At 34.5% G+C, this 26,552-nt stretch overlaps 1 protein-coding gene across 2 annotated transcripts; it reads right to left on the reverse strand.

Annotated features, from left to right (window-relative positions):
• Positions 1-4,770: 4,770 nt before the first annotated feature.
• LOC124362071 lies at positions 4,771-25,849 on the reverse strand. Of its 2 annotated transcripts, XM_046816243.1 has the most exons (3): positions 12,309-12,521; positions 8,372-8,998; positions 4,771-4,948 (listed from the first exon to the last, which is right to left on the reverse strand). In XM_046816243.1, exons 2-3 carry the CDS (start codon positions 8,825-8,827, stop codon positions 4,946-4,948), a joined length of 459 nt encoding a protein of 152 aa, XP_046672199.1. In that variant the 5' UTR covers positions 8,828-8,998; positions 12,309-12,521; the 3' UTR covers positions 4,771-4,945. The 2 variants fall into 2 exon arrangements, with proteins under 2 accessions (XP_046672199.1, XP_046672198.1); XM_046816242.1 differs by lacking the exons at positions 8,372-8,998; positions 12,309-12,521 and adding an exon at positions 25,198-25,849.
• Positions 25,850-26,552: the final 703 nt, after the last annotated feature.

Here is a 26,552-nt window from a genome sequence, read left to right on the forward strand (position 1 = left end):
GTTCATACAAGTCTTATACAAGTCTTATACAAGTTACACACACTTACAGGTATCAGAACAAGTTTATGCAAGTTTACAAGTTCTTTCCTGTAAATAACCTGTTGTACAAGTTTATGCTCAAAAAGAAATAGCAGATTGGCGCAATTTATGTACCGTTTTTTTATAGCACATATTTTAAATTTATATGGAGCTAATACTTTATAAATTAAACAACTTTTCGGAAATACTTGGTTTATTCCGAAATTCAAGTTTACCAAAAAAATTAACAAAGTTTACAAACTTTTGATTCGATTTTCTTCAAAACTTCACACAATCGAACAAATCTAATTAAGAGTCTGATTAAAAATGAATTAAAATTAAAATGAAACTAAAAATTTATACTTCTCAAAAAATGGTTTAAATTAACAAAATAAAATAAAAGTTCTCTTCTCAAAAATACTCAAAATCAATATAACACAAAACTTGATATTAACTTTATGACCAAAATTTAATTCACAATACTTCAAAAAATGTAATTAATTCTCAGACTCTGAAAGATGGGATGAAACTTTAGAAAATTTTAATTACAACAGTATAAAAAAATCAAAGATATTAACTAAACGCTGGTACGGGACTTACTACTTTGAAGATTACGGAGGCTGATAGGGATTTAATACGCACTGAAGAAAAATTAAAAAAACTTGAATTAAATTTACACGCGATAAAAAATGGAATTACTCTAAATCCCACACTATAGGGTTAGAGGAAGAGCTGCGATTCTCAACAGGACCTTGTCGTCGTGGCTTCAAGACTCGAACTGAATCCTCCAGCGAGCCGGGAGGAACGCATCACCCGATACGTCACTGACCGATCAGCTGATTGCCGGTCCAACTGAACAAACAAAGTCCCCGCACCGCGTCTAGTTAATAAGAGCCTACTTCCTACCGCGATTCAGCATAAATGAATTTGAACTATGGTACAACAGCAGAGACTTCCACTATCAAGGGAATGCTGTGGTGTTCAATTTCCAGTGAATTTATTTCATTTTCATTATTTACATGTTTGAAAATCGCTACTCCACCTTTGTTAATGTTTTGCCTACAGAAAGCTGATACAAGGTTATACTCCTCCAGTCGAGTGTTCTTCATAGTTTCCTCATCCTGACCATGCTCTGTGACAACTATTATATCAGGTGATAACGATGCAAGTAGGTGGTTGAGTCTTTCTATCTTGTTGCTGATTCTGTCTGTATTTTGGTGAAAGATGATAAGATTTGATGCGTCTTTCTTTCCGAGCTTACGAAGTGCCTGCCTCGTTTGGCTCGCTGTTTCCACTTCTCTTTGATGGTCAGAGCCTCCCCCAAAAAAGAAGTTTTCAACATTGACTCTTCTCTAGGTATTGGTGCCGACACGTTTTCATGGAATTCCTCAATAATGTCGGAGGTAGATCTTTCCGTTACATGACTGTTTAACAATTCTGAACGTTTCTTCCCGTTTTCTTCTACAGCTTTGGATGTTTTCTGCATGCATAAGAACTCTTCTAAGTTGTTGTTGAAGAAATCCTCAAAGGTTTCGCCTTCTTTAAGAAGTTTTGCCGTGCAAGGAGGTATCCTCTTGACAAATTTTTTTTGTTTAACAATAAAATAAGGATCATCAGGAATCTGGGGAGCGGGTGACTTGGGCGCAGTCTCAAAAATCAGTTTCCATAAGCGAACTTAGCTTTATTTCCATTAAAGATAACCTTTGGTCCATCATTTGTTGCCCGTTTGACAATTCGGACAAGTCCTTCAAAACGTTGTTCAGCTTCTGTACATGATAATTGCTAACTCCTTGATCGTTCATTAGGGTTTCAGGGGTTTCGTCACACTTCCTTGTATTTTTTTCAAAGTTCTCAATTTTACGTTTTAAGTGTAGTATTTCCACGTCCCTATCCTGAATGATCTTCATTTGCTCCAGGTCAAATTCATCAAATACACTTTGAAGTTTGGATTTCTCATCTTTTAACTTCAATATTTATTTTTGTCCATCCTCGACCAGGGACGAAAGCTCGTCTATTTTAACGTGCAGGTTCACAAACTTTTCAGAAAGATGTTCTATTTCTGATTCCTTTACTGAAATTTCATTTTTACAGTGTAAAATTTCTGCTTTTAATTGACCATTTTCATCCAGCAGCGCATTTCCTATTTCCCCAGCTAGTTTGAGGGCAAGGTCATTTTCCACTTCATTTTCAGTCATTAATTTGGACTGGTTCAGCTCGCTAGTTAGTTCATTAAGCGTTTTCCCTGGGGTGATTTTGTGAAGAGGTGATTTGCATGCTAAGTCGTCGTTTTTATAATTGCAAAAGCTCTTTGGTCCATTGCAAAAGGGACAAAACCAAGTTTTATAGCCTTTTGCCTGTTTATTTATTTTGGAGTAGTGGTCTGCCGTCATCCCCATGCACAATCTATGGTACCAAACACTACAGGGGCCGTCGCATAGAACTCCCTCGTCACTCTCCAAAACCATACTATCACATAGTGGGCATATGGTTATTTCTTTTTTTCTTTGCTTTAGATCTTAAATCCATGCTGAATAGCTTGTAAGTTGTAATTTCTAAGTCCCGCTTTAATTAATCCTCTTTAAGTTTTATATAGTAATATCAAATGGTCGTGTAGACGATATCATAAAGGCTGTGGCTTTTTTCGGGCAGAGCTTCACTCTTTGTCTGTCTTGACTTGTTATTGACGTAAGGAAGGAACGGAACGACAGAGTTGGGATGGAGCGTAGAAACAGGATATGGGACTTTCTGCTTTGTTCGAGGTTATGTTTATGTTGAGTAGGTGATGACAACTGAAATCTGCAGGCTAGGGTTGAATGTTAAGTGACGATTTTGAAGTGGGCCGTCATAGGATTTTCCACATTGATTGACACATATTTACTTACAGATCACGGTCTGCCCAAAACAATTATTCTCGACCGAAAAAAACTACGATCTTGCAAGTAAACTGTTGAAACATCCAGCCTGACAGACCAGCGCACAACCGTCCGTTAGGCGTGCAACAACGCTTTGGTAAGATTTGTTTATTTTAACCTAGTTTGTAATTATGTATTAGGTTAGTTCTTTACCTGAAGAAGAGATCAGATTGCAGATCTCGAAACGTAGTGTTACTGATTTCTTGTTTCACTGAACAAGTTTGACAACTGAATAAGTTTCAGTAACTGAAGATGTAAGTTTGATATTGTACTCGTCTAAGGGCTTATTATACATATGAATTAAGAAATTGTAACGATTACCTTGCATTGATGTAATAATATAGAAAAACTTATTTTGCCATAGAATAAAATCCAATCATTATGGCATATGGCAAGCAAGATTAATTAGGAAGTGGTTACAAACAAAAACAATTTGTTACTAAATATAATGACAAAATGGGTTTTACGTCCCATTTGTTTCTTAAAAAAACCTGTAACCTAACAGCTAAGACACGCCCACAGACTCCACATACTAACCACATTTATGTTAAAAGTTTAACATAATTCGTGTAGCAACGGATTGTACAATTGTATAACGATTGCAGTGGCACATCCTGTAAGTTTGGACAATCAAGGAAAGCGTCTCAATCTTGTTTGTCTGTTGCAATCTATATTTGTTAATTCAAAAGCGAGTAAAGCTACATTAAAATTAAAGAAATTATTAGTTTTGTTTATCTGAGATTTGGTAATTATTTGGTCAAGAATTCATTTTTTTAGAGATTAAAATGCTTGGAATTAATCTTACCCAACGGTGAATTTTTTCTTTTCAGGATTTAATTTTAGAGTACAGTATGTTTTTCATGGATTTAGAATATATCTAAGTTTTAATTAAAATGGCATCAAAATATATCTTAGGAACGATTTTGGATAGCGTCTACGTTTGTTATTACGTAGCAAAATGCTATCGGTGCTCCTGATATATTTATTTCCGATTACAACATTACCAAGAATAGATACGGTTGGAAGCGTTGATTCAATGTGAATGTTGAGTTTAGCTCCTGTAGTCATCTCAATTGTACACCTCATGAGACAATGAGAATACCTCTTCACCTATATTGCATTATATTTTGAAGTCTATATCACACACACACACACACACACACACACACACACACACACACACACACACACACACACACACACACACACACACACACACACACACACACACACACACACACACACACACACACACACACACACACACACACACACGCACGCACACACACACACACACGCACACACACACGCACACACACACACACACACACACACACACACACACACACACACACACACACACACACACACACACACACACACACACACACACACACACACACACACACACACACACACACACACACACACACACACACACACACACACACACACACACACACACACACACACACTCACACACAACACACACACACACACACACACACACACATATGATGTCGAACAATGTAGAGTTCATTATGAGCTTCTTTGTTGCCAACTTTTTTGTATCTCTTTAGACGAACATGACGCCAGATTCCTAAAGTCAAATCCGTGACAGCATCCGATTCCACGCTGTACTACTAAAAAGAAGGCGACCTGGAGATGAACACAATATTCTCATTATTAAGCTAATATCAAGGGATATTTCAAAAAATCTTTGTAGATGAATAACAATTTGAGGTTAGCAAGACTATAAAAAATTAACCTTAAAATACTTCGTGAATATTTTATCCTTTTATACGAGAAGGAGGGTAAATTTAAATGAACTTGCACCAGGTGTGTAGTAGCTTAGTTTTATTTATAAATAATATGTATGATATAAATGGATCGAAATATTACAGAATCATGCTTTTCCCTGTAATTACAGATATGATGGCGTTGTTTTCGAGATACAAAATGTTCCTTCTGGGAAGAGCCTTTGTATCCACAGTAGACGCCATATCTTTTCTCACTTACTGAAACAGAAATAAAGATAGATTATTAGTCAGTGCCTTGAGCGATTGAGAAATTTCCAGAATGTACAACCAAATAAAATCCAACCACATGTCAGAAAGTATAAACTGTGAAGTAGATTGAATAACAAAACGTAATTTCAAAATACTCAGTTAATTCTAATACGAGTCATAATCTTACACTAATTATTACATGTAAGGATAACGCCACGCCACGTCACGCGAAACTTGTTGCATAGGTAAATTATCAGCTCATTTCATTCTTGAAAGATTTTGCAGACAGACAAACAATTATACATAAAAGAAATACTTAAATCCCCCATGAAACTAAAGATAAGTTGTCTCAGCCCAGCCTACTAAGTGATAGATAGGCTGACGCTCTACCAAATCCTATGGATAGATATGCTCCATCATAGAACTCATGTTGTCTTTGTAGAAATGAAGCTTAAGTTCAATTTAAAGTCACTTTGAAACTCTCTAGATACCTTGTGGATAGTTAGGTAAAGTGATAACATTTCATATGATTATACTAACTTTTTGACAAATTTATTTATTCTGTTATTCGATCTTTAAGAACAATGTAACTCTGTTTGCTAACGCTCAGCGAGATATCATGGAATGACATACAACATCGACTTTGTGTTGACCATCAAGAAATGAATATTTGTCTTAATTTTCAAATCCAAAATATCATTAGGACAGAAAGACTCGAGTGATATGATTCGTTAACACACAACCTCTAGTGGATTAAACCTTTATTAGTTATGTATTCTTTTCCAATTTCAAATAAAAACGCAAAATATGACTGTGTAAAATAGGTAATATATAGGTTTAGAAGTATACTCTATTTTTATATCAGTCTCTAAGCTCGTAAATCGTCCTATTCCGGCATAAATGTATAGTAGAGACATACCATAGATATGCAACTGTTGTTGATATTGTATATTTATTGTTGGGCCTTGTTAGTTGTATAATATTGATAACGTCAGTCACATATAATGGTAAGAGACGTGACAATCTCCATGTCATTGACACAGGAGAGTGACATCCACGATCCTAAAGTAGTCTTATAATGTTGATTGGAAGATTATCGGTCGTTTACTCTAACTTTCGTCTTGAGAGCAATTGACTTTTTGAGCACGATCATACATGAATATTTTATTATAAAAAGTTTTGATTGTATTAGTTACACAGAAGTTACATCAGTCATACGAACGAGGTATGCTGAGGTCCGGGCGGATTATGTCAGTCAGTTCTGAGGTCCGACGCTAGGCTACGCCACTTAACTTTGACTGTTATCGTTTAAATATTCACTACCTGAGCTTCGCACTCCACAGAGGACAGTCAGAGTGTTCAATTTTCTCAGCATCCCAATTTATAGCATTGGATGAGTTGTCTCTTGTGTAACTATACTAAGACAAAAGTATGCCTTTGGAGTATTTGGAGACAAATCAGAATCACTGTATCAATTCCGGGTCGAAACTATTAGTTGTGGTCTTTTCGCTGACAGCGTTTAAGAAAGTGGATCACTAGTTCCCTTTTAAGGATACTACTGTTGAGGATCGTTTCCAAGAACTGTACCAAGTATTGAAATTCTTGAGGTTTCAAGCTGAATTAAATTACACAGACCAAAACATTATTTTAGTTCTCACAACCATATTACTAAACACAAACACAAATATACACAATTACGTAAATTAGTAATTTTTGTAAACCTAAGCGTTATGGATAGAACATTTTTCAAACATTAGCTTTATAATTACATAACTATAAAAAGCAGCTAAATTTAAGTATAAACTGAAATAATTTTTAATGAAAAATGGTTTTACAACTTACACAATTTTTTTATTATTTCAACCATGTACCGGGACAAGCGCACTGCTTTGTAGCCCATTATATTGGACGAATCACTAAGTATTAAGAATAAAGTATTTGTGTATTTTTAATAATGTAACGCATTTTTATAACGCCGCGCCGAGTGTTATTTCTTTCAATAAATATATCAGGGTTATCTTAGTACAAGATAGGAGTATGGCATTAATGTAGTGAATGAGCGTGATTATATCTGTAGAAATTAATTATCTTTAATTAGTTAAAAAGTTTCCGTTTTATATTATTTCACCCTACTCAAGAGAGTCATCTGAATCAAATAATACTCCTGTGTTAAGAATCGGTACATACAGTAAGAATTTCTGTTCATTTTTCATTGGATTTCAGTCCAATACATCCTTTCTACAGAATTTGACTTATTAGAATATACCATGCTAAATATGTAGCAAGCTTTCAAGCAATTGAACGATTAAGGCAACACATGAAAAATCCTAAAACTGTCCAAGAGACATTCGATCTTGCTCTTCTAACTAAACGTATTCTCTAGGTGTTCATTATTGAGGTACTGCCAGCAAGGATTCAAATAATATTGTTTTAATGTCCAGGGATTTTGATTATATGTTCCAGCTGAGATTGTTTTAGGACAACTCTGGTCAGAAGAGGACCCATTCCTCGACACGCCCGATGTCTTTAAAAGGTTATAACAGGTCTTCCTTTTGGAAAGACCAAAAATAAAAAAAACGTTTCTTCGCTCTAAAAAAGACTATTCAATAAATTACTAGATTGCTGCCAAATCATGACCGGTTGGTTTGTACAACTCACAGAAATCGCTGAAATAAAAACTAACAAAAAAGTTAGTATTTATTTTTACAACAATGCACTAATCAAATTATAGAATTACTTAACAAATAATTAATAGAAATCCATACAAAAATATGTTGTATTTAAAAGGTACTAACTCACGTAACATGAATCGGACTTACAAAATTAACCATGATTGAATTATTAATTTAATTTTAATTAGTTGCATATAGTTTATAAAGAAAGTCAGTTAGGGGTTGAGTACCTCATAAATTTGGGAAAAAACTTTTAATTAATAAATGTACGGTTCTTTTCGGTAAAAATTATCAACATTACGTGCAATTCGGGAAAAATGTTCTGAAAACCCCACTACAATAGTGAAGAAAGGCATTAGAAATACTTCATTTGGAATGAGATAGTTTTAAAACATAATGTACCTTTCTCAGGAACATTTTACGGCATAGCTTTCAAATATTTACTAAAAATATGTTTCCAACATAGAGATAGCCCATTGAGTTTTTTTGCCTAGGTTTTGGTATTTTATAAAATTGAAAAAAGGAACAATTTCTTTTTGTTGTGCAATATATTGAGTGGCTAAATGAGGCTTTCTGCTGATATTAAAGCATTAATACAGCATGTGTTAGTGTATAGGAAAAGGTACACCAAAGTAGCCTAATTTCTCATGAGCGAGATCAAGAGGTACATAACCTTATATTACATAATATTATATTATCGTCTTCAGACAAGACGAGGGGCTTCTCTGTATTTAATAGACTTAAGTTTTCAATAACGAACCTTGAAAGCTCTCCTACACTTTCCTGAACGATCTAATCTCTGGCCTGGACCACAGCTTCTGGGGGGTGCGTCTATGAGCACCCTGCCATTGTCAACGGGTACCGGTACTGGAGTCTTCTGAGTCGAGGACGTATTCTCGTCGAGGAGCAACCTATCAGTACCATCTACTCCAGTTCCCATCAGTTGAGGGTCGTCGGGCATAAGAAATCCGTCATCAGCGGTCGTGGACGGGGAACTCGAGGGTAATCTCTGAGGTTGACTCTTCCAGGACGCGTCTAACACATCATCAATCACCTCGTCGTAGACGGGAAGTTCTGTCGTACTCGTCGTCGTCGTTGTCGTTGTCGTAGTGGTGCCGTGTAGAAACTCCTTTACTCTTTGAAATATCCGAAATCCCTCATTGTGATGTAAAGTTAACAGCAGAACCACCAAAATGTACCTCACGCTGCCTCCCATTGTTCACTAGTTGGCCCAACTGTAACACTGCACTGACATCAAACTTGATTGTGAACGCGGGTCATCACGGGGTAAAGTGCCAAACTGATAACGTCGTCTGTTTAATGAGAACAAGGTTAAAGATGTTTTCTTCACTCAATCTTTACTTCGTAGAATTGTTTCTGCACATCACTGCAAAAACGTCATATAAAAAAACCTTTAGTTGGAATTTGAAATATTGTGTAAACACCTATAGATCAGAAATAAATAAATTTGAACTATCAAGCATTGATCATTGGGCCCAGTAGCATGTCTTTTATTTTCTTTTATTTGAATGTTAATGATTGTGTTTAAGTTGCTTTCTTATTTTCATTGCTTCAATTAAACATTTAAAATACATTTTTGTTCATGAATAATAAAATTGTAATCTAAACAACTATTTGATACAAATTGCAAATTTACTGCAGGCAGAATAACGGTGAACATTAACACATTTACATTACCAAATCAGATACTGACAGTAAAATGAAGGTCTGACAGAATTAATCCTGACAAAGAAGCGTGGGAATAACTTACAAACGTTTGAGATTCAGTTAAAGTTACAAAATAATGCACGAGAAGAAGTATGTAAGGTGTATTATCATAAAAAAGTGGTTAAGTTATTTAAGCTATACTTGTTAGTCATTTCAGACCATAGGCAATAACTCTTATTGGCTTATTACTGAAATGTTTCCTGTACCACTTTTTGACAGACATTGTAGACTCGAAAGAGAGACTATAAGAAATTATTTAGACGCACTTAGATGTTTTGCAGGACACTGCAAGTTTGTAGCTAACTAGATAGAATTGTCTTCCAGATCAATTGCTTGGATGAAACGACACACTCTAAGGAAAGCCAAACAATGATTGTGAGACTACATGAATCTGTTAGACACTCTCTCACTTGAGACTTTTGCACAAACAGCATGCAATTCATTCTCAAACTATAACATTGAACCTTTAATGACATTTAAATTCTAACACCGTGTAAAGAAACAAGAAAAACTGTAAAATTAGCTATTTTTATTCCTTTGCCTTATGGTACTACACCATCGATGTGTTATACAAAATCCAATGAACTTACGGTATTAGGCATAACCCATATAAATAAGTAATTCTCAATATCACCAGTTTTACCAGACGAAAGTAGAATAATATCCCTTCACTCATCATCAATCCCAATTACAAACGATAGCATGGTCTTAACCGTCAACATTTCTCACGAATCGCCCAATCTCAAGAGAAGGGAAAACCAAACCGAATTGATATGAGTAAGCTTTGATAATACAGTGAGCTGTAGCTGTGTAAAATTGTAATTAGAATGTTCAATCATTGTAACACTCTAGTACATCATCGAGTCCCTCTTTCTCGGCTCTGATCATGTTTTTCAGTATTTCTTTGTAAATATTTCAAGTATTTAAGCTAACTTAGTACAAAATCCTTACATTTAATCTCAAACAATAATATTTAAGGTCTAGGATTAACAAGTCAAATTTAAAGATCTTATTATACCAGATGAAGTTAAGGATAATACTCCCTCTCAATACTTGAGAATTAACTCGTATTTGTAGTATTAGATTTCTAACTGAATTGGAAATAACACCTAATTCAAGTTCAAAATAAACACTCATGATGTTCCTAAAAGACTCATTCAATCGTTTTCTTATCTATTCGTAGACACATAGAATTAGGCATTTCGTAATACAATGGATTATAAAAGGTTCAAGCCATTTTTATTGCCTAGGATTTAGCAAGCCTAAACTTGCGAGACTGTCTACTTCTCAGCACTATGTCTTGAAAACTACCTGAACTACAGAGTTGAAATTTTGATTTCTTCGATTCTATATTGACGGGTTCGATGATGGTGCATGCCACTCCACGCAATTTGGATAACCGTTTAAAAAAAAGTTTAAAATAGGCCTCATGAGTAACCATGGCAATCAGAAAATAAAAGAATGAATAATATTGTAAGAAAACTGACTACAAACACATATGACATTATTATAACATGTGACATAAAACACATGTATAACCTATAACACATCTATAATCTTGAAATATTGCATGCAACATCTGCGAAGCCTGTTCGCAAAATATGTTACAGCAAACTCTTACTTTGTGTCACACATGCAATCAAAATAATTTCAAATTAAAACTATAGGTTTGTTGAAATAACTATTTTTTATTCAAATTAATTTGCCAAGTCAATAATATTAATCCGTATCCACCACTCGCCGTTATGAGAAAATATATTCAAAACAAATTTCAATGAACAAGAAGATATTATTATATTGCAATATATAACCATATTGTTAAAAAGAATCAAACTGTAAAAGTTCAACATCACGGGGCAACGTTTAAACATTTATTTATCATAAAGGATTCCTGAGTATAAAACTGTATTATTCTCTTCTCAATAATTACAAGATAATTATTTAATATTAGTAACACTTTAAAGTATAGATCGAAAAATTTAAAAAATCACGTAAATATACTATTAACTCGAGTGGAATACCGTATAATTAAAAAAGAAAAAAGAGATTACAATTTAAATCATCGATATTGGTGCAACGTAAAAGATGTTTTATAGTAAGAACATGCCAGTATTTTAAATTAGCATTTTACTTTTTTAAGTTTTTCTGTATTTATTAGATTACAGATATCAAAGTAGGTATTTATTTACTATTATTATTATTTTTTAGGTGACTTTCCTTCCCAAGTTTTTAAATTCATGGTAGAAAATTATTACTAATTACTTACGAGGAAGATTATTGAAAGATAAGAACTTAGAAATAAAAATTCCTATAACAAGAATTAAATAATGATTGAAAAAGTAAAAGTTTTTTCCACACTCTAACTGCACCTCCATATAATTATCATCATAAACTAATGCGGCGATAATCATGGAACTAAAGCGTGTGTGTATTAAATGACAACTATCTTATTGCAAGCTTTAGTTAGACTGCCAGATCTAGAATCTGATTAAATGCTAATAATTAATAAGTTACTTAATAAATGCTAAATAATTATTAATTAATTAATAATAAATCAACATTTCAGGTGTTTTCTAAGTGGCATAATCAAAGGCAGTGGACAATATAAATTATGTATAAAAAGAATTTGTTAATGAATTTAAAAACATTGTAGAGTACTTAAATACAACTATTATAATTTTTGATATGATTCAAATTATTTCTTAATATATTCAGGAGTCTAAATATAATTTTATAACTTAATAAATAATTCAACCCTTATAACGTTTCGGTTATATATGATTCCTTTCCCAGAATAAATCATAGCGCATAAGAATTAGACAAATTGAATACCTTTAAAGCCCATCTCCAATGAACGTCCTATTAGTTAGTATATTGTTAATGCCCTAACTGCAGCATACTAAGTGAATCATTGGAAATGCTAAATGGTAAAGTCCTGTCGGTAAATTGTACAAGATTTGAATACTTACGTGATGTAATGATTGATTAAAACTCGCTATCTTCCTACAACGTCCATTCCTATCTCTGCTCTCGCCTGGGTTAGGACAGGGGATAATAGGTCCACCGGCGATGGCCCAAGAGGCAGACCCACTGAGCGTGGTGTAGGAGAACGCGGCACGAAAAGACGTGATTAACAGTAAAATGAGAAGCAGCCACTTCATGTTCGATTCTAGTTGGGACGAAATTGAAGATGAAATATATGCGCGTGAGTCCAAAAATCAACGAAGCTTATATTATCAGAGGTCAACACTTCTGACGGCTCCTATAGGGATTATCGCAACTCATTCGAAAGATAATGTGCACATATTGAAGCAGTTAAGAATCGAGTGTGGAAAATACTTATTTACTTTATTAAAACAAATACTTGCATAAGAATTATATTGTATTAAATCCAACATTTACGAGGTATAGAATATTTATTAAGCAAATAAAGAGACATTGATTGTATTGCTGAATTATTTTTATTTTTTTAAATCACATTTTTTCTTCCTCTTTTAGTCGTTTTCTGTATTAGATTTTTAAATAATGCCAAGAGCATAGAATCTAGAAATTGGTCTACTCTAAAAGAATCACAAGACAATTTAATTCTTCTTCGTTCCTCTTTTTATTTTCTCACTTAATTTGATTTAAATGACTGAAATTGTTCTATTTGTAGCTGTATAATTCAATATGCTTTAAATAATGTATTAAAAATTAAACGATTAAGAGTTTTTAGGTCACATGCCACGATGATGAAATTACATATGCGTAATAATTTATAAAAAAAACCGGGCTTTGTAAAACTCTGGAACTTTAGATGTGTCCTGCTACCATATGTTTATTGATGGCTTCTGAAAGGTCATGGTTACTGAATATCCTGATGTTTAGAACAAACTTGAAACTTCCGGACTCCAAAATCGACCAAAACCTATGAGTCCCCAAATGCTTCTATAACTCCTCTTGAAGTAGCTTAAAGGTTTCCGAAAGCTTTAGGTACTGGGAACTCCAAATCTCCGGTATAGCTAACAATCTCTGGCGGCCTCGCTTATGAACGTTTTTGGAATGCGAATGTTTCTGGCCCTGAAACCTTTTGGTATATGGACGCCTTAGTTAATTAAAGGTTCCGAATGAAGTATTTTGCTTCAGGAATTTTCAGAAATTGATAGCTTACTGTCTATGGGAACTTCCAATCACTGTGAGTTCAAAGATGATGGGAGCTTCTGGTAATAGAGTTATGAACACACCTGAACGTAAGTTTGCTATATCTCCGGGAGACCTCGTCCGATAAGGAAGATAGTAGTCTTTGAACATTCTTGACCTCTGGACAGTTCCGACTTCCAGGAACTCCCTCGGACTTTTAGTGCTTCCGGTATTAGTTAGATTCTTTCCAACGGGAGCACTAGATTCTTCACAACCTGGAGTTCCCGATGTCTTATGGTATATGCACTTAACTTGAGAATATTGGACGAGGTAATAAAGTGAGGATTTTTTCTCAAAATTTATAACAACCCATAAATAATAAAACTTCATAATACCTATGATAGGATTAAAATCTCCAGGCATGACAAAAAAGATGCGGCGGTACCAGATGGAGGTCGTGATTTTGTCGCTGTATTAACGAATCGCAGGAATGCTTGAAAATCTTTACCCCAATGTCACACTAGTGACTACACATTTACTAGCCATATGGAGACAAATAAGATTTTTGTACTTAAAGGTGGGGATCCAGACTATTACACTTCAGATGGGTGGTAGGAGGCTTCTCCTCATGAAGTCAATAGTACAAAATCACGCTCTTACCTTAGGTCACATATTTGTGGACCCAGAGCATAATTAAATTTTCTCTCTATAGTAGTGTATGATGAAAGTTAAATTAAAGTAGCCTAATTTATCATGGGCGAAATATGACAGTACGCAACCTCCTTAACGGTTATAATTTTACGAAAAAACTATGTATCTATAATACTAGTTTGATTAAGATAAGAAGGAGCCTCTTTGTAGTATTTCATAGACCACTAGTAAACATCACAAACATTTAATTTGAAGTAACGTACCTTGGGAATTAATATACACCTTCCTGAGTGAGTTAATCTCTCGCCTGGACCACATTGACTAACGCGAGGCTCTATGATGCTCTTCTCAGTGGTCTTGAACGAGGAACTTGAAGAGAATCCCTGAGGTCGACTATTCTCCGGCAACACAACCCCAATCACCTCGTCGTTGATGGGAAGTTCTGTCGCCGTTGTCGTTGTGGTGCCATTTATTAACTTGACCCCTTCATGAATTGGAAACCCCTCATTTTGATGTACATTTAACACTAACATCGCCAAAATGAACACCACATTCCCTTTCATTGTTGACTAGTTGATCCAACAGTAACACTGTGCTGACAACAAACGTTTCTGTAAGATATCTACGGGTTATCACGGGGTTGAGTATCAAACTGATAAAGTTATTCACTAAATGAAAACAAAATAATATGAGTTCATTTCAGAATTGTGATTTCGCCGAATTTTTTAAAGAAATCGCTGCTAAAGCGTGATAGCAAAATCCTTTTGCTTGGAATTTCAAACAGTATTTTAAAGCTACATCTAACTGAATTAATTAAGCATAAGTTGTGATAACTGGGTTTATTAATGGAAACCATAGGATTATAAAAATTAATAGTTATCAGACTATATACATTTGTTAGATACTCTCTTGCTTTAAAATTTTGCACAAACAATAAATATAAACTTATTGCTTAATCCGTAATGCCCACCTTTATTACAAAATTAGAATTTGAGAACATGTAAACACAAGAATGAAAGTAAAATGAACTGTTAATTATTCATTAGCCTTTTGATACTTCTCCAAAAATGTGTTATACAAATCCAAAAAAACCGTTCAGTAATAACCACAATCTACATGGATAGATACTTCCCATTATCAATACTATAAATACATTAGAAACAGATTGAAGACGAGAGACTTCAATCTGTTGAATTAATGGAAAAAGCTTAGATTTCAGAATACTGTTTTCTTAGAGTTATGCATCAGTGTTCTCAGGTTTTTGATTTATAAAGAAAATGTTCGGCACCACCCTTTACGATACCGTTTCTGACGTCATAAAAGTACACTTTTTGATCATTATATAAAGAGTGGTATGCAATTTCGTATTTGACGGAGATAAGAATACGTAGGGATTAACACCGATACAGTCCCTCTTTCTTAATGTGCAAGCTTGATGTTATTCTATACTTTTAGTGCATCTGTTATATGAGTTCAGGGCAGCAACTTACATCAATATGAAACTAGAAGTAGATACAAATTTCTCGATCATAAAAAAAATTGTCTTGTTTCTTTACCATATAAGCTATTTTAACATTTTAACATTTTTTTCTCTGTACTTAAACGACCGCGAGTAACCATCGCAAAGCTTTAGTTTTAAAGAACGAACCTTGAAAACTTTCCTACATTTTCCAGAAGAATCTTCCAACTGGCCTGCACCACATCGTCTGACGGGTGGGTCTATGAAGTCCACACTGTAGTCTGACCCGCCAACGACCACTACTGGAGACGTAGTGGTTGTCGTTATAGTGCCGTTAAGTAATTCCTTGACCCTTTTAACAATACTTAATCCCTCATTTTTATGTACAGTTAACAATAAAACAACTAAAATTAACCTCACGCTGTATTGCATTGTTGACTAGTTGGTCCAATGGTAACACTGTACTGACTTTACAGTGCATCCAACTAGGCTGTAAGATATCTGTGGGTCATGTCGTGGTAGAGTGCCAAACTGATAAAGACGTTTTCTTCTTTGAATCAATATTTCGTCGAATTGTTTCAGAACGATATGCACTGCAAAAGCTTTATAGAAAAACCGTTCTAGTTTAAACTTGAAATATCAAATTACACAATAAAAACCATAGAGTAAGGATAAATAATATCCCTCACTCATCATCACTCCCAGCATCAGATGGAAGCATTGTCTAAACAGTCAACATCTTCCACCAAGTCTTCTAATTTAAAAGAAAGGATAAAAACCACGCCGACTTCATACGAGTAATCTTGATTAAGACTAAAGATGTTTTCTTCCTTGAATCAATATTTCGTCGAATTGTTTCAGGAAATCACTGCAAAAGCGTTGTAGAAAACCACTTCTAGTTGAAACTTGAAATATCAAATTACACAATAAAAATCATAAAAGTAAGGATAAGTAATAGACATAAGTATCTATCTAAATTGATCAAAAATATTAATTTGCGATAGCTGGTCTTGAAGCAGCTGGTCTAATGACAGAAGCATGGTCTAAACAGTCAGCATCTTCTCTCAAGTCTTCTAATTTAAAAGAAGGGATAAAATTACGCCGACGAGTAGACTCGATAATATAGTGAGCAATGGGTGGCCTAAACTTGTTTTATATTGTTCCCCCAACTGTAATGCTCCAGTCCGCTTACATAAACGAGCCCTCTTCCTTAACTCTAATTATGTTTGTCAGTATTTTTTAAATAATGTACTGGCAGCAAATGAAGTACACAAGTTAAGATCAGCCTTCCGTCCATTTAATCACAAACAATATCATTGATAAACATTAATACTAGAGATCCATTTTTTCAGAATCAACTCGTATTACAAATTGTACTAAAAATAAAATCTCATTCATGTTCAAAATTACCACTCAGGATGTTCTTAGAACACTTATTCAATACATGTTAAAATCTATACTTATAATTGTAGATTTTATTATTTCTAATAAAATGTCTTATTAGCTGAGCGTCAACGAAGCCTGTATTCAAAGGCAGAAAAAAATATATTATCTGTCTTTCTGCCTTTCCACACGATATCTAGAAGACAAAACTGGGCCTATAGATTATTATAGAAACTTTGCATCAATCTTCAAATGGAAACTGTATAAATTGAGAGATAATACACAGCTAATGCCCTAATCACACCCTACTACGTAAATATACATAATATTTCTTCGCTGTAGTTACGAATCAACGAATGGTTGAAAATCTTTAAAACCAATGTCACACTTAGTCATGTGGAGATGAATAACATTTGATGTACAATTGATGATTGTGGTTTTTCCAGTACTACACTCCAGATAGGTGTTAGGAGGCTTCTACCTGTGAGGTTAATGGTACAAAATCACGCTCTTTCTGTAGGTCAGAAGTATGTGGGCCCTTTGCTGTACAAATGGTATGTGGGGCTTCGTATCAAAGACCGTTTCGAACTACAAGGTTCCTGGAAGTCATCTCATCAAATCAGGCAAGAGTGTGCCTGCTATCACGCATGCTGTAAAAAACACGACCTTGCCAAACTGATAGAGAAAAAGATTGCGTGATGGGTTTTTCAATGTCTACGACTGACGAAAATGGGTTTTTTGCTTGAATGGGATCTGACTATACTCCAGCTATCCTTATGGAGCTTCAGTATCTTATTCAATTGGATAGGATTATGTGTGAATGTAGGATTTTCCTAACCGCCATCAAGGACAAACATGTTTGGTGAAATTCTACCACTCCTTTTTCCCTTTCAAGAAATTATGTGTCATAGATCAACGGATGGATAGAAAACTAACAGTATCGGCAATTTTTTCCAAATAGTTGTAAATAAATTCGGGAATAACAGGGCATAACCGTCAAACGCTTCATCTATAGCATACAACCCTAGGTATATCGGAATATAAGTAATGGTCCCAAAGGTGGTCATGTTACATAATGACATTCATTTTCACATCATACTAATTAAATATTAGAATAGATCACCAAATTTTATTTTTCATCCACTATAAATAATAAAATTGCTACCAATACACTGGTTTCTCCGCTAAGACAAGTTGCACGAACTAAACAATTCAAGTAAGGAAATTAACATTTATACACATGTTACATATATTTTCGTAATCTTGATTTGGCATAAAATAATAATTTTTTTCCTATATAAATAGTTTACCTTATACGAAATTATAGACAAAGCATTTTTTAAATTGTGTTTTGCAGCGCTCCGAAAGATGTTTTCATTTTTGAAAACTTTCCTACATTTTCCAGAAGAATCTTCCAATGGCCTGCACCAACATCGTCTGGACGGGTGGGTCTATGAAGTCCACACTGTAGTCTGACCCGCCAACGACCACTACTGGAGACGTAGTGGTTGTCGTTATAGTGCCGTTAAGTAATTCCTTGACCCTTTTAACAATACTTAATCCCTCATTTTTATGTACAGTTAACAATAAAACAACTAAAATTAACCTCACGCTGTATTGCATTGTTGACTAGTTGGTCCAATGGAAACACTGTACTGACTTTACAGTGCATCCAAACTAGGCTGTAAGATATCTGTGGGTCATGTCGTGGTAGAGTGCCAAACTGATAAAGAGTTTTCTTCTTTGAATCAATATTTCGTCGAATTGTTTCAGAACGATATGCACTGCAAAAAGCTTTATAGAAAAACCGTTCTAGTTTAAAACTTGAAATATCAAATTACACAATAAAAACCATAGAGTAAGGATAAATAATATCCCTCACTCATCATCACTCCCAGCATCAGATGGAAGCATTGTCTAAACAGTCAACATCTTCCACCAAGTCTTCTAATTTAAAAGAAAAGAATAAAAACCACGCCGACTTCATACGAGTAATCTTGATTAAGACTAAAGATGTTTTCTTCCTTGAATCAATATTTCGTCTCGAATTGTTTCAGGAAATCACTGCAAAAGCGTTGTAGAAAAAACCACTTCTAGTTGAAACTTGAAATATCAAATTACACAATAAAAATCATAAAATAAGGATAAGTAATAGACATAAGTATCTATCTAAATTGATCAAAAATATTAATTTGCGATAGCTGGTCTTGAAGCAGCTGGTCTAATGACAGAAAGCATGGTTTAAACAGTCAGCATCTTCTCTCAGTCTTCTAATTTAAAAGAAGGGATAAAATTACGCCGACGAGTAGACTCGATAATACAGTGAGCAATGGGTGGCCTAAACTTGTTTTATATTGTTCCCCCAACTGTAATGCTCCAGTCCGCTTACATAAACGAGCCCTCTTCCTTAACTCTAATTATGTTTGTCAGTATTTTTTAAATAATGTACTGGCAGCAAATGAAGTACACAAGTTAAGATCAGCCTTCCGTCCATTTAATCACAAACAATATCATTGATAAACAATAATACTAGAGATCCATTTTTCAGAATCAACTCGTATTACAAATTGTACTAAAAATAAAATCTCATTCATGTTCAAAATTACCACTCAGGATGTTCTTAGAACACTTATTCAATACATGTTAAAATCTATACTTATAATTGTAGATTTTATTATTTCTAATAAAATGTCTTATTAGCTGAGCGTCAACGAAGCCTGTATTCAAAGGCAGAAAAAATATATTATCTGTCTTTCTGCCTTTCCACACGATATCTAGAAGACAAACTGGCCTATAGATTATTATAGAAATTTTGCATCAATCTTCAAATGGAAACTGTATAAATTGAGAGATAATACACAGCTAATGCCCTAATCACACCCTACTACGTAAATACATAATATTTCTTCGCTGTAGTTACGAATCAACGAATGGTTGAAAATCTTTAAACCAATGTCACACTTAGTCATGTGGAGATGAATAACATTTGATGTACAATTGATGATTGTGGTTTTTCCAGTACTACACTCCAGATAGGTGTTAGGAGGCTTCTACCTGTGAGGTTAATGGTACAAAATCACGCTCTTTCTGTAGGTCAGAAGTATGTGGGCCCTTTGCTGTACAATGGTATGTGGGGCTTCGTATCAAAGACCGTTTCGAACTACAAGGTTCCTGGAAGTCATCTCATCAATCAGGCAAGAGTGCCTGCTATCACGCATGCTGTAAAAACACGACCTTGCCAAACTGATAGAGAGAAAAGATTGCGTGATGGGTTTTTCAATGTCTACGACTGACGAAAATGGGTTTTTGCTTGAATGGGATCTGACTATACTCCAGCTATCCTTATGAGCTTCAGTATCTTATTCAATTGGATAGGATTATGTGTGAATGTAGGATTTTCCTAACCGCCATCAAGGACAACATGTTTGGTGAAATTATTCTACCACTCCTTTTCCCTTTCAAGAAATTATGTGTCATAGATCAACGGATGGATAGAAAACTAAGAGTATCGGCAATTTTTTCCAAATAGTTGTAAATAAATTCGGGAATAACAGGGCATAACCGTCAACGCTTCATCTATAGCATACAACCCTAGGTATATCGGAATATAAGTAATGGTCCCAAAGGTGGTCATGTTACATAATGACATTCATTTTCACATCATACTAATTAAATATTAGAATAGATCACCAAATTTTATTTTTCATCCACTATAAATAATAAAATTGCTACCAATACACTGGATTCTCCGCTAAGACAAGTTGCACGAACTAAACAATTCAAGTAAGGAAATTAACATTTATACACATGTTACATATATTTTCGTAATCTTGATTTGGCATAAAATAATAATTTTTTTCCTATATAAATAGTTTACCTTATACGAAATTATAGACAAAGCATTTTTTAAATTGTGTTTTGCAGCGCTCCGAAAGATGTTTTCATTTTTGTGGGAAAACTTTGCTGTAATATAACACATATCATTTCATCTCCTGTTTTTGCAGCGTCTGAAATCTTACACTGTCACAGTTTTGACTCCTGGAATTTGAAGTCTACGTCCGTCTGAAGAGAACCCAAAAATTTCGGCGAGAAGGAGACGTTCGCAACGAACTCTTTGCATCCTATCGACATTAGTGACTCCTAGACAACAAACTACATAGCTCTGTTTAGTTTACCAGCAGCCAATCCATAGTAATCTAGGTCAAGAGTTATTCTCATTGTCTCATCCGGAACACAATTGAGTACACTCTTGTGTTTTGTACCCGAACTCGAACAACGGCGGAGCAACGGAGTTGTCCACACACAGCATGGCTATTGGTTCATCCTTCCTACCAATTTCCTGTGTGCTTATACAGCGAAAATTGGCTCTCGAGTCCTTGAATATTTCCAAAGTATGGAACTAGTATTGAGTAGGGCATTCATTAGACTGTCGGCGTAGTAATTGAATGTCGTCCTGAGCAATGTGTCATAAGGTAAATCAAAACTATCTTCTTGAATACGTAATTGAAGAAAATGGCACCAAAATATTAAATTTTGTATCAGGAAAGCAATTTATTTAATGGATTAGAGGCTTTGGAAGGACTAGAATGAATATTTTACAACATTTTTAAATATTTTTAGTGAGACAAGATGATTTGTGAATAAAGGTAAGTGAAATAATGTGAAAGATCTTTTTATAATTGAAAAATGCGTTACAGTTTTTGTTTAAACAGTTTTAATCAGTTACATTTTGGAAAAACGTCAATTTGAATTATATTTTTTAAATATACTGGAAGTTTTATTAAAAGAGATGTTTTAACTTATAAACTACTAAAGATGCCCATTTTTTATAATAACCTTTTCGAAATTCAACATTTTGTTATGTCCAATCGCTTTGGGGGGTAAAGATATGGGCGGCAAAGTACGGGTAGATCGCGCTCCCGAAAAGTTCCTCCTTCCACCACTTGAAGCGCCAACGTCGCGTTTCATGACCACTATTATAGTGCATTCAATAATAATCAATACTAAAATAGCGTTAGCCTTTTGGTTCATGCTCAACCCCACTGGTCTCTCGACTGAACATTTTTTTTCAAGGCCTTAAGGAATTAAAGCTTGAATTACCCTCAATAAACAAATGTGAAAGCTGTCTAAAAGTATTGATCAAATTAAAAACACGCCATAACAACTACCAAAAAAGAACACAATAGCGGTTAGTTTAGGTAATCGATAACAATATTAGGCCATTCGTAGAACATTTCGGCAATGACTTGGAAATTTAAACGATAGGCATAAATCAGTACTCTGGTTTGCTTACCCAGGTATAAAATCATAATAAACTTAAAACTAAAACGTAAACATAATAATCAATATAATTAAAACTTTCCTACACTGTCCTCTCAAATCTCTCTGATGGGTGATGGGTACCCGAATAATACGACAGTCCAGTTAACGACGACGCCGTGAGGATAAGTTATCGCTTGGTTTGAAAAAAACTTCTTGAAGATACACCACTAGCAAAATAAGGAGAGCCCACTTCATGGTTGATAATGATTTGGGAGAAATTAGACAAAGCTTATAGTATCTGAGGTTAACAGTTTGAATGTTGCTACGGTGATTGTCACGTTTCGGAGGAAAAATACAAATATATACAAAATGACTATAAAGGTTGAAGATCGCTCTTGCAAAACTAGGATTTTGAACTAATACAGTTTTAAGAGCAACGTTTAAGAGAAATGTTAGTCAGTATATTTACATAAATTAAGAATGTATCTTTAAAAAAAGGAGTTTCAAAAAACATTTCCTAGTATTAACAGGTAATGTAGTGAAAACTCCCTCATTGTTTAGTAAACTAAAACACAAAGAATGCGGAAACTAAAAGACACGTTGATTTTCTGTCATGTCTATTTTTATTTTCCATCACTACCATTCATTACATATGTTTATTGTTTTAGAGACGATCGTGTAGACCTTGCTTACTACTTCTACTGATTAAGAGTATCATTGTGGAATAGAATTTTCGTTAATCACATTTATCCTTATTCTAGGTGGAATAACATCAGTTAATCAATATTACTTTCTACTTATTTTAAGTTCTTTCCATACAGAAACTCCAGGAATATTGTATTTGTAGAAATATTGCTAGGGAAATAAAAATGTATTACAGCTAAACCCTTTAAACATAATTGATATTGATAGTTATGATAATATACTTATGTCAAGATTTCAAGAATCATTTCCACTATTTTAATAAGGTAGAGGTACGCCAGAAAGTATGTTCGCTACATGCGTAACGTGCTTCGCTAAAGTTACATACAACATTTAAAGTCTATAGTTTTTTAAAAATTTTTAGATTACCTCTTGACGTACAGACGTCGGACAGAAAGAAAAGTTTACAGTCCCAGGCAGACAGAAGAGCGCTTAGACAATCTACTGAGTAATAGGTTCCAATTTCCCTCAGCCTATTCCTATGGATAAACTTGCTCTATCATCGCTCTTAACTCTTGCCTATGTGGAAATGAAAGGAAATCGTGTTATGGAATGTTAAGGAATCTACAGATTAAATCTTGTTCGACGATGTTGGCTAGGTGGAAATAAAATTAGATAAAGTCTTTATCTGTATTCGCTTTTGAGACATCCAGCGGAAACGACATAAAATCATATGGACAGACAGAAGTTGTATTCTCTGGCCGTTCGGCAAATTCGGCCGATAAAAATTACAAGTATGTGTGTATGAAATTTTTAAGAACCCTCAAGATAGCTAAGAAAAATATATACAATCTCAGCTTTGTGACTAAATTCATTCACGAGATAACAGACTGAATAGATTAGCTAACAGCCAAATACCATTGAGGGATACGCAATATAATAGAACTTTACTTTGTCTACATACAAATAAACTGAAAAAAGGGGTATTGAAGGATCCGATTAAACGTGACGAAAGTGTTACTAATCAACTCAACAAAGTAACCTAAGTCCATATCTCACATGTTAAAATAGCAATAACTGTTACTCTATTTACAATTTTTGACGTGACAACGTCTTAAATTAGGTTGCGGCTCGGAGTCACTCATGAAAAAGTGTAACGCCCGGTAACGTTACGATGCCCGTCCAGTGGGTCCGCCGCACGGGATCCGCACGGGATAAAGCAGATAACTGTGGGTCCGCCGCACGGGATAAAGCAGATAACTATGTTTATTCGTGAAAATGTGGAGTGCTTAGATTCGTCATTTACAACAACTACAACAATAAAGGTAAATAATTGTACACTGATATTTCATTATCGTAAACTATGATTGATTGATTAATTGTTAGATTGACACAAAAGTTGAGAAACTGAGTTTATAGGTTATGTCATACTATTGACAAATGGTGATAGTGTTAAGTAAATTATTAGTTTAAATCACTCTGCAATCAATCTTAATTCAGTCGATTGAGAAGAAACAGCGCGTATTGCTAGTCAAACATTTAAAATAACAAATTATAACCTCTAACCTGTCATAACAGTGCGACCAAACAAACGAACTAAACCGACCAATCACCACGCGCGGAGTTAGAATTTAACTGTGTTTAGCAAGAATTTCAAATTCCAATTTTAGTAAATGTTTTATTCAACTTTACCATTTACAATAACAAATTTTAATTAATTTCAAATTATGTACAATATTTTAGTAAACAAAATATATTTCTATAGTTAAAATTTGTGCAATTCTTATTTTCATTAAATTCCTTGTTCCTATTGTGAAATTTAATAATATTCATATCAATAAATATTTTACCGAGAAAAAGACGTTGTCACGTAAAATCTTCGCCCGTAAAACCGACTTTACAGGCAACCATAATTTTTTTTTTATTCCATGACCTTTTTCATATCAATTACACTCACCCGGATGAATGATCTGGGTTTGAGCCTCAGCAGAGCAAGTACTTTTTGTGATTCAATGTTTATTGAAATTAAATTGGCATATATACACAAAAATGCTAATGCTTTGTAATAAAAGCATAATCTTTGCAGTTCTTTACGAAATCCTAATTATTACGTACCTACGCATTATTAAATACCATATCCGAAGAAAATTAGTTAAATAAAATAAAAATAAAAAGTATCCGTTTATTTTAAATTTATTGCTATTTACAAAATTAGTAGCCAAACTAAGCTCAATATTAAGGATTACATAGGCTATCTGGTGAGTTAAATATAGATGTTTGACGAGCCTTGCAATTGAAGCTGGTATTGAATCGAGATAGCTACTTAATACTAATCAACTCACCTAAAAACCTGTCTGCATTTGCCAAGGGCATCCTTCTTTGATCCTTCTTCACATCCTTTTTCAGGGGCGTCTATGATGTTCCTTCCATCATCTCCTCCCACAGGTACTACAACCTTCTTCTTTCTCGGACCAGATGTCGAGGATGTTATGGTTTCAGAAGAACTTGTCGGAATGGTTTCTGAAGAACTTAGCGAAATGGCTTCAGAAGAACTTAGCGGTATGCTTTCAGAAGAGTTTGACGGAATGGTTGGATATGTAGTAGATACCACTTCTTCTGTAGTCATTTTTTGCTGTGTTTCTTCTACTGAAGGTGACTTTTGTAGCATTGTAGAATTCTCCTTGCTGGCACCATCAAAAATCTCTTTCAGAATCGCTTCTTGTGTAGATTTAAAGCTGAGAACATTCTTCTCTACGGGTGAAATAAGTCTGCCAAAAAGTCCTTTCCTACCTGACTCTTCTTCCTCGGGGAATACCAAAGGCTGATGTTCAGTCGAAGTCTTCGGCTGTTGCAGGAGATCCACGATACCACCCAGTAGTCCTGACGATCCTCCCCGGACACTCAGGAGCACCGCGAGTAGACAACACAAGAGACACTTCATGGCACCTCACTCGCTCGTGGTCGGAGAAACATTGGCCGAATGTTGAGGCTGGAAGGATTTCCACTAATCATTCTCAGGATTAGGACTAGATGTTGGACGAGCGCCAAGGACATTTGACCACAACCATTGAAATACTTCCAGGAAACCTTCGGCGGTCATGGGAATAATAAAAGAGTGATTACGCTATATTGTCAGTATTATCCCTGTTTTCACTACACTTTCCTTATAAAGACCCCCCTCAAGTGCAATTTGCATACATAGGTGTTACTTATCTTTATGTTCCTCCAACACATAAGGTATTGTGAATTTATTGCAAATAAACATCGTGAATCACTTCTAATTATGGAATAATTACTATTAATTCATTCAGCTTCAGTATTTGCATCGCGAATAAAAACTGTTTTACTACGCATTTAGTTCGTTTACAAATCTCTATTTTATCAATGTTATTAAATTTCATCATTCTTTTATAGTGCAATAATTTGTCTAATTTTGTCCGAAATATGTATTATTTAAATGAGGTTATGTTTGACCATTAATTTCAAAGAAATATTGGTACACCATAAATATTATAGGGTAGGAGTACACTACAATAGGCTTCACTTGCAAAATTTTAGATTTATAACACATTTTATTCTTGAAATGTTCTACGAGCAGATATACAGACATACAATAACTCAGGAAAGAAATAGACGCAAACATTAAACTCAGCAGAATACCATGGACGAATATGCACTGTTATAAACACATTCTTTT

The sequence above is a fragment of the Homalodisca vitripennis genome, chromosome 5 (genome assembly GCF_021130785.1).
Source record: "Homalodisca vitripennis isolate AUS2020 chromosome 5, UT_GWSS_2.1, whole genome shotgun sequence".
Taxonomy (NCBI): Eukaryota; Metazoa; Arthropoda; class Insecta; order Hemiptera; family Cicadellidae; genus Homalodisca; species Homalodisca vitripennis.

Coding starts and splice junctions, on each gene's coding strand:
- LOC124362071 (XM_046816242.1), bottom strand. CDS start 25,796: ATGAAGTGTCTCTTGTGTTGTCTACTCGCGGTGCTCCTGAGTGTCCGG.